The 9,509-nt window shown below is 41.9% G+C and overlaps 1 protein-coding gene across 1 annotated transcript; it reads left to right on the top strand.

Moving 5' to 3' along the window:
* The first annotated feature begins 956 nt into the window (after nt 1-956).
* On the top strand, nt 957-6,720 carry LOC120521941 (protein N-terminal glutamine amidohydrolase-like). The gene is made up of 4 exons (XM_039743205.1): nt 957-1,165; nt 3,091-3,190; nt 5,653-5,703; nt 6,433-6,720. The coding sequence occupies exons 1-4, from the start codon at nt 1,053-1,055 to the stop codon at nt 6,703-6,705; spliced, it is 537 nt and encodes a 178-aa protein (XP_039599139.1). The 5' UTR covers nt 957-1,052; the 3' UTR covers nt 6,706-6,720.
* Nucleotides 6,721-9,509: the final 2,789 nt, after the last annotated feature.

The raw sequence follows: 9,509 nt of genomic DNA, 5'->3' as shown, positions 1-9,509 counted from the left end.
TTTGATATAAAACCTTTTTACTTGCTTAGATTTCATTTTTTTGCAGTGACAAGATTAAACTAATACAATATGTATTGGTAGATAATAAATAAATACATCCAACAGTTATAAGGTTTTGCAGAAAAAGCAGATTCAGGCTGTAGAAATTTAAATTGTTCAACAGTCGTGTTTAAGGTGCACCGAACTCTCCTGGCTGCAGTTGGATATTCCACACACTTTTTTTTTTTCAATATTTACAGTTTACCTAACAATCAGACAAAGAAACGGTTTTATTTTTTATTTTCCAATACAAGTACACACATTACATATATTCAAACGCAAGTAAATACATTTCTCATTAATAATTATTAACAACAAATATTATATAATCAGAAAGCATTGAGTGTAAGGGATCATGTTAAAATTATTTAGCTGTGTATGAAGAAGGCAGGCTTATCCATTATTTACAAGAGTTACACATTTAAATAACATGTGCAATTGCATCCTGAAAGCCACAAACGAAGGGAGTGTTACAATACTGTATATATAGGGTGGTCCTGATCTAATTACGCAATTTTCATTACGCTATAACTTATTGTATAGAAAATTACTCGAAAAATCCCATGCCATCGAGAAGTGTGCGAACTGACAACATGAAGAATCGTCTTCGCGCCGAACTGGAATCGTCCCCGCGTAAATCAAAGTCATCCAGACGATCTGGATCTGCATAATTAGATCTGGAACACCTTATAGATAAAATGTTTCCCAGAAATAAGAACTGATTATGTTTTCCCCTTCTTTTCCCTTTGCTAATATGTTTACAGGTAAATCTGTGAACCTGTACATTATTTTAAACACAACCAATTGTACATATTAATCCCAAATGTAGAAGAAAATTTCTCAAACTGTTAAGCAATTTTTTTTTCTACATTTGTTTCTCCACCGGAATGAAAACAAATGTAACACAACGCGTCCTTCTCTTTTAAAGTTCCGGCGGGATATTTGTGTCCTGTCAATAAAGTGGGGTCTCTACGGTTCAGGTCGTTTATTTAGAAATGTGCCCCTGACGGATAATGTCTGATCCGGCGTCTCATACCAATGAAGAGAACGCAATGAATAACGACCTCACGTCATATCACGGTATCGTACCGAATAAAAAGGACTGCATCTATACGAGCTGCTACTGGTAAGATCTACGCTCTCGCATTTTGCAAATCAGACAATGAGTGTGAAGTGCAATATAGTAGTAGTTAAGATGAGATTAAGAAAGTGAAACAGATGAAGGTGGCTTCCCAGTTGATTTTCTGAACCGAGAATGAATAATGAATTTTCCTTGTTTTTGTGTTGATCTGACTGGTGGCTCAGTGATTAGCGTTTAATAGTGCACAGCTCATGAGTTATGGATCCGTTTGCCAAGCTAAGGTCTCCGTCTGTGCGAAGTTTTCATATTTACATGATATATGTGTTTTTTTTTATAATGTGAACTTTGGTTTGTGTTTCATATTCCCAAAATTAAGAAAGAAAGAGAGAGAGAGAGAGAGAGAGTGAGTGAGTGTGTTTGTTGATATCGTATTATACAGGGTGGCCCACGAAAAAGTGTCCAATCGATCCCATGACGTTGTAAAGAGTGTACATGAAAATGCTGAAACGGGCACAGAGATGTATTCACGGACAAGAGATCACTTTCAGCATCTTAAGTAAATGTGAGTACCAAATTTGATCATTTTTCTCATCACCACGTAATGCAGTCGTCTAGGTGGAGGCAGGCCACTTTTACGTGGGCCACCCTGGTATAAGTATTTCGAGGAGACACGCAACTGAGGATTTCACCATACAATGTACGCTTGATAATAAACCTGCACTTGATAACTACTGTAGCCCCGTCCGAGTACGGATGTGTGCGTGTGTGTCTACATTTAAAAAAACCGAAAAGCCATAAACGATTTCCAGAAATCCTGTTTTTCAAGTGATTAGCAAGTGTACGGTGCAGCCTTACTATAGACATTTTGCTATATAAGTATTAAGCTATATGAATTCTATATGTTTGTGTGTATATATATATATATATATATATGTCAAGCGGCTGTGGGGCATCTTGACTTTGCTGATGATGCTGTGATTATCGCGGAGTCAATGCACGTTCTGATCATCGGGGGTCGCGAGAGACTAAGTGAGGAGTCTGAGCGTCTGGGCTTAAAACCAAGATCCAAGCCTTTATTGACCTCTTAGGGCACTGCCATCAGCAGCATGTCTGTCTGCTGAGAGTGTCGATTGTGTCAAGAGGTTTACTTACATTGGCAGTGACATTCATGTCTCTGGTGACTCTTCCTATGAAGTCAGTAGACAGATTGGGAGAGCATGGGGGGGTCATGAGGTTGCTGGAAAGGGGTGTGTGGCACTCCCGATATCTCTGCAAAAGGAGAGAGTCTTTAGAGTTCTGGTGCTTCCTATCTTGCTGTATGGTTGTGAGACATGGATGCTATCCAGTGACCTGTGACAAAGACTGGACTCCTTTGAAATGGTGTCTCTTTGGAGAGTCCTTGGGTACCATTGGTTTGAGTTTGTGTCGAATGAGTGATTGCTCATGGAGTTTTGAATGAGGCACATTACCTGTATTGTGAGGGAGCATCACTACAACCATTGTGGAGCGATTTCCCCGAGAGTGATCCGGCTCGCAGGATCCTCATTGTTGAGGACCCGAGTGGCTGGACCAGGCCAAGGGGTTGCCCACGTAACACCTGGCTGCTACAGATAGAGGGTCATTTCCAGCGGGTGGAACTGCATGTCTGCTTGGGGCTTGCCAACTGGGTTCCTGAACCATTTTTTTGTGTGGTGGGTGCGGCAATGTGCTGTACCAGTGCATGCTGCCCCGACCTGACCATTATAGTTATCCATCCAGGACTGACTGATCTAAATCTAGATCTTGATTCATAAAAGCAGTTAATTGCTTCTGCACCTCACTACTGCGGAGAAAAGTATCAATAGGCGATGAAATAACTTGCCTTCCTCCTCATTTTAAATGCCTTTAAGATCATTCCAAACATCAGTGTACAAAATGACAGCTTCAACTTCTGGGTGTATGATGTAACAGAAATCTTCTTTCTCTTTCAGTGAGGAAAACATTTGGAAGCTTTGCAGGCATATAGCTCTACAGAAACCATGCCCGATCGAAGAAGTGTACGCCATTTTTATTTCAAATGAGAGCAGGATGGTAAGATTCAGATGCCAATACTCACTTGATACCTGAAATGTGAAGACCAGAGGTGGACTGGGACGTTGGGGATGTTCCATTATGTCTGTGTTGGCTGCAGTGTTTCACAATTCTGAGTTCAGATTTTAACCTGGAGACAGATTATGGAGCTGGCACATTCTCCTTGTGTACCTATGAGTTTATATAGTATTGTATGAGAGTGGTCTCTGATGGGCTGCCGTTCCATCCGGGGAATGTTCTTGCTTTGCTCCTGATGTTGAGGATAGGTGAGAGCTCCTCAGAAAAGTAAAACTGGATGAAGTAATTCAGTTCAGTAACTACACTTGTGCTTGAAAGCTTGTGAACCCTTTAGAATTTTCTATATTTCTGCATAAATATGACCTAAAACATCATCAGATTTTCACTCAAGACCTAAAAGAGAAACCAGTTAGACAAATGAGACAAAAATATTATACTTGGTCATTTATTTATTAAGGAAAATGATCGAATATTACATATTTGTGAGTGGCAAAAGTATGTGAACCTTTGCTTTCAGTATCTGGTGTGACCCCCCCTTTCCAGTAACTTTTGATCATTCCTGCACACCGGCTTGGAGGAATTTTCGCCCATTCCTCCGTACAGTACAGCTTCAACTCTGGGATGTTGGTGGGCTTCCTCACATGAACTGCTCGCTTCAGGTCCTTCCACAACATTTCAAATGGATTAAGGTCAGGACTTTGACTTGGCCATTCCAAAACATTCACTTTATTCTTCTTTAATCATTCTTTGGTAGAACGACTTGTGTGCTTAGGGTCGTTGTCTTGCTGCATGACCCACCTTCTCTTGAGATTCAGTTCATGGACAGATGTCCTGACATTTTCCTTTAGAATTCTCTGATATAATTCAGAATTCATTGTTCCATCAATGAAGGCAAGTCGTCCTGGTCCAGATGCAGTAAAAAAGGCCCAAACCATGATACTACTACCACCACCATGTTTCACAGATGGGATAAGGTGCATATGCTGGAATGCAGTGTTTTCTTTTCTCCAGACATAACACTTGTCTGCAGTCGGGTAGAAACTGTTCCTGAACCTGGAGGTGTGCGTCCGAATGGACTTTAGTCGCTTCCCAGATGGGAGGAGGGTGAAAAGTGACGGGGCAGGGTGGCTGGGGTCCCGCCTGATACGGTTCACTTTCTTGAGACAGTGTGTAGTGTGGATGCTGTGTGCCCGTGATCTGCTGTGCTGTACTCACCACATGCTGCAGAGCTCTGCAGTCCTGAACTGAGCAGTTGCTGTACCAGGATGTGATGCATCCTGTCAGGATGGACTCCACAGTACACCTGTAGAAGCTGCACATGGTTGTGGGGGACATCCAGGCCTTACTCAGTCTCATGAGGAAGTAGAGGCGATTTTGGGCTTTCTTGACTACTGCTGCAGTGTGACTTGACTATTTAAGGTCATCAGTGAGAGTGACTCTAAGGCACCTAAAGCTGCTGACCTGCTCCACATTACCTCCGATGTAGATGGGGCTGTGCTGTGTTGTCTGATTGTGGAAATCCACAGTCATCTCCTTAGTTTTGCTAACGTTGAGGGTGAGGTTGTTGTCCTGACACCATTCTGCCAGGAGTATGACCTCCTCCCTGTAGGCCGACTCATCGTCCTCGCTGATCAGACCTAATACAGTGGTATCATCAGCAAACTTGAGGATGGTGTTAGAGCTGTACTTAGCTACGCAGTCATGTGTAAAGCAGAGAGCTCAGCATGCTGCCCTGTGGGGTGTTGATGGTGATGATGGAGGAGGTTTTTCTACCAATACGCACTTGCTGAGGTCTGCCGGTGAGGAAGTCCAGTACCCAGTTGCACAGTGAAGAGTTAAGCCCCAGATCCAGGAGTTTAGCGATGAGCTGGGATGGAATGACGGTGTTAAATGCAGCAGCCTGGCATAACAGTTCTTGTTCTCCAAATGAGACAGGGTGGTGTGAAGTGTTATGGAGATGGCATCCTCAGTGGACCTGTTGCAATGGTAGGCAAATTGGAGGAGGTCCAGACTGTCAGGGATGGGGTCCTTGATGTGTTCTAGCACCAGCCTCTCAAAGCACTTCATGGCTGTGGAGTAAGTACTACTGGGCAGTAACCAAAGATATAGAAAAAATTACAAACAAATACACCCGTTGCTTATAAGCACAAAATGATGGCCGTTTACTGGCCTGTCTTGATGAAGCCTCAACACCTAGGCAGCTGGTTGCCAGCTGTAATCCGCAGGGTTCAGCCATTTCAGCAGCAGAGCAAGTTATCCACCTGAAGCTAAGCACGTTTAGGCCCGGCCAGTATTTGGATGGCAGACACACTGCTGCTGGAAGGTCTGGTCTTTTATGAGAGATTTCTTTCCTTACATTTCCTATTTTTATTAAATCATAGTTAAAGTTCTGAAACATGCAGCACATGACTTTATTTTTCTCATTTCACTTTTATTGATTATAGATACCATTATGGAAACAAAAGTCAAGCCGAGGAGATAATCCAGTTATTTGGGTAAGTATTGCTGAAAATATTTGTTCTTTCCTCCTTATGTCAGGCTTTAGGTTGGTGTGGTCCCATTTTGCAGTGGCAATTATTTATTTTTATTTATTCTTTATTTCGCCTTATACAATTTCTTGTATTAGGAAATTGTTAGTTTTCACATACCCCTTGGGGTCAAAGCGCAGGGTCAGCCATTGTACAGCGTCCCTGGAACAATTGAAGGTTAAGGGTCTTGCTCAAGGGTTGGATCTCTTTTGGCAGTGATGGGGATTTGAACCGGCAACCTTCTGGATACCAGCGCAGATCCTTAGCCTCAGAGCCACCACTCCGCCCCAATTAACATACAAATGCACAGTTACTGCTGATATCCACAGTTTCACTGTTAAACTGTATAATATTACACAGGTTTAGTCAAGCGTGTATAAAAAACATGACATCCACTTAGATTTCTGGCCCAGATTAATATTTGAGGGAACTTGGCACATTCTACTCAGGCTTACTGTGTCTATAAAAAGTGGAAGTTTATGTATTTTATTGTTATACAACATTGAATCACAGTAGGCTTAATTTGGCTTTTGTGTCACTGGTCAACATAAAAAGACACTTTAAAGTATTTTAGTTGATAAGCACTGTGATTCAACGTTTAATAATAATAAAATGTGAAACGCTCCTAGGGGGCGAGTATTTCTTAATAGACACTGTATTCTTATCGTAAACTGTTTTTTTTTTTTTCCTTTTCAGGATTACCATGTTGTTTTACTTCACACTTCCAATTCTGGTTGTTATATATATGACTTAGACACTATTCTGCCATTTCCCTGCTCCCTGAAGTGCTACATTGATGAAGCATTTAGATCTGATGATTTGATCAACCCAGCATTTAAAAGGCAAGTTGACATTTTACTGTATTTACTAATCGCCTGCCATTTATTAAAGCCAAATCCATCTCTCCATTTTCTAACCTATTTATTCAGTTCAGGGTCCAGTCTGTCACAGGAAACATTCAAGTTGTAGATACATACACAAGAGTGATACCAAAAGGAATGAGCATACAGTGGGTACGGAAAGTATTCAGACCCCCCTCAATTTTTCACTCTTTGTTATATTGCCGCCATTTGCTAAAATCATTAAATTTTTTTCCTCATTAATGTACACACAGCAACCCCATATTGACAGACAAAAAAAATAATTTTTTGAAATTGTTGCAGATTTATTAAAAAAGAAAAACTGAAATATCACCTGGTCCTAAGTATTCAGTCCCTTTGCTGTGACACTCTAACTCCGGTGCTTTCCATTTCTTCTGATCATCCTTGAGATCACCTTCATTGGAGTCCAGCTGTGTTTGATTATACTGATCGGACTTGATTAGGAAAGCCACACACCTGTCTATATAAGACCTTACAGCTCACAATGCATGTCAGAGCAAATGAGAATCATGAGGTCAAAGGAACTGCCTGAAGAGCTCAGAGACAGAATTGTGGCAAGGCACAGATCTGGCCAAGGTTACAAAAAAAGTTCTGCTGCACTTAAGGTTCCCAAGAGCACAGTGGCCTCCATAATCCTTAAATGGAAGATGTTTGGGACGACCAGAACCCTTCCTAGAGCTGGCTGTCCGGCCAAGCTGAGCTACCGGGGGAGAAGAGCCTTGGTGAGAGAGGTAAAGAAGAACCCAAAGATCATTTTGGCTGAGCTCCAGAGATGCAGTCAGGAGATGCAAGAAAGTTGTAGAAAGTCACCCATCACTGCAGCCCTCCACCAGTCAGGGCTTTATGGCAGAGTGGCCTGTCGGAAGCCTCTCCTCAGTGCAAGACGCATGACAGCCCGCATGGAGTTTGCTAAAAGACACCTGAAGGACGCTGAGATGGTGAGAAATAAGATTCTCTGGTCTGATGAGACCAAAATAGAACTTTTTGGCCTTAATTCTAAGCGGTATGTGTGGAGACAACCAGGCACTGCTCATCACTTGTCCAATACAGTCCCCACAGTGAAGCATGGCAGTGGCAGCATCATGCTGTGGGGGTGTTTTTCAGCTGTAGGGACAGGACAACTGGTTGCAATTGAGGGAAAGATGAATGCGGCCAAGTACAGGGATATCCTGGACAAAAACCTTCTCCAGAGTGCTAAGGACCTCAGACGATGAAGTCCAACGAATTAACGCAATCAGTAACGCGGAAAATTGGTTAAATGCGTATCAATAGAGTATGCTAAAACAGTTGGTGGTGATGGTGTGGAAGATAAAAACAACAAATTACAATATCCCATAGAATACAGTCATATGAAAAATTTTGGGAACCCCTCTTAATTCTTTGGATTTTTGTTTATCAAAGCACCAACTTCCTTTTAATAGATGACATGCCGTATGGACATAGTAGTATTTCAGCAGTGATAGTAAGGTTATTGGATTAACAGAAAATATGCAATATGCTTCATAACAAAATTAGACATGTGCATCACTTTGGGCACCCCAACAGAGATATGACATCAATACTTAGTTGATCCTCCTTTTGCACATATACCAGCCTCTAGACGCTGTCCTCCTATCGCCTTTGATGAGTGTCTGGATTCTAGATGGAGGTATTTTTGACCATTCTTCATACAAAATCTATCCAGTTCAGTTAGATTTGATGGCTGCCGAGTATGGACAGCCTGCTTCAAATCATCCCATTATTTTCGATGATGTTCAAGTCAGGGGTCTGTGACGACCATTCCAGAACATTGTACTTCTCCCTCTGTATGAATGCCTTTGTAGATTTTGAACTGTGTTTTGGGTCATTGTCTTGTTGGATTATCCAACCCCTGCGTAACTTCAACTTTGTGACTGATGCTTGAACATTATCCTGAAGAATTTGTTGATTTTGGGTTGAATTTATCTGACCCTCGACTTTAACAAGGGCCCCAGTCCCTGAACTAGTCACACAGCCCCACAGCATGATGGAACCTCCACCAAATCTGACAGTAGGCAGCACGTGTTTTTCTTGGAATGCGGTGGTCTTCTTCTGCCATGCAAAGCACTTTTTGTTATGACCAAATAAGTCAATTTTTGTCTCATCAGTCCAAAACACTTTGTTCCAAAATGAGTCTGGCTTGTCTCAATGAGCATTTGAATACAACAAGCGACTCTGTTTGTGGCGGGAGTGCAGAAAGGGCTTCTTTCTCATCACCCTGCCATACAGATGTTATTTGTGCAAACTGCACTGAATTGTAGAACGATGTACAGATACACCATCTGCAGCGAGATGTTCTTGCAGGTCTTTGGAGGTGATTTGTGGGTTGTCTGTAACCGTTCTCACAATCCTGTGCATATTCCGCTCCTGTATTTTTTTGGCCTGCCAGACCTGCTGAGTTTAACAGCAACTGTGCCTGTGGCCTTCCATTTCCTGATTCCATTCCTTACCGTTGAAACTGACAGTTTAAACCTCTGAGATGGCTTTTTGTAGCCTTCCCCTAAACCAGGATACTCAACAATCTTTGTTTTCAGACCTTTTGAGAGTTGCTTTGAGGATCCCATGCTGTCTGTCACTCTTCAGAGGAGAGTCAAAGGGAAGCCCAACTTGGAATTGACCACCTTAAATACCTTTTCTCATGATTGGACACACCTGTCTATGAAGTTCAAGGCTTAATGAGCTAATCCAACCAATTTGGTTTGCAAGTAATCAGCATTGAGCAGTGACAGGCATTCAAATCAGCAAAATTATAAGGGGACCCAAGTTTTTACACAGCCAGTTTTTCACATTTGATTTAATTTCATACAACTAAATATTTCTAAACTAAAAATCTTTGTTCAGAAAACACCCCAGTACTCCGATGTTCCTAGGAAA

Source organism: Polypterus senegalus, unplaced genomic scaffold, assembly GCF_016835505.1.
Source record: "Polypterus senegalus isolate Bchr_013 unplaced genomic scaffold, ASM1683550v1 scaffold_1942, whole genome shotgun sequence".
Classification (NCBI taxonomy): Eukaryota; Metazoa; Chordata; class Cladistia; order Polypteriformes; family Polypteridae; genus Polypterus; species Polypterus senegalus.
The sequence above is the reverse complement of the archived record's forward strand: the minus strand, read 5'-3'. Positions and strand labels throughout refer to the sequence as shown.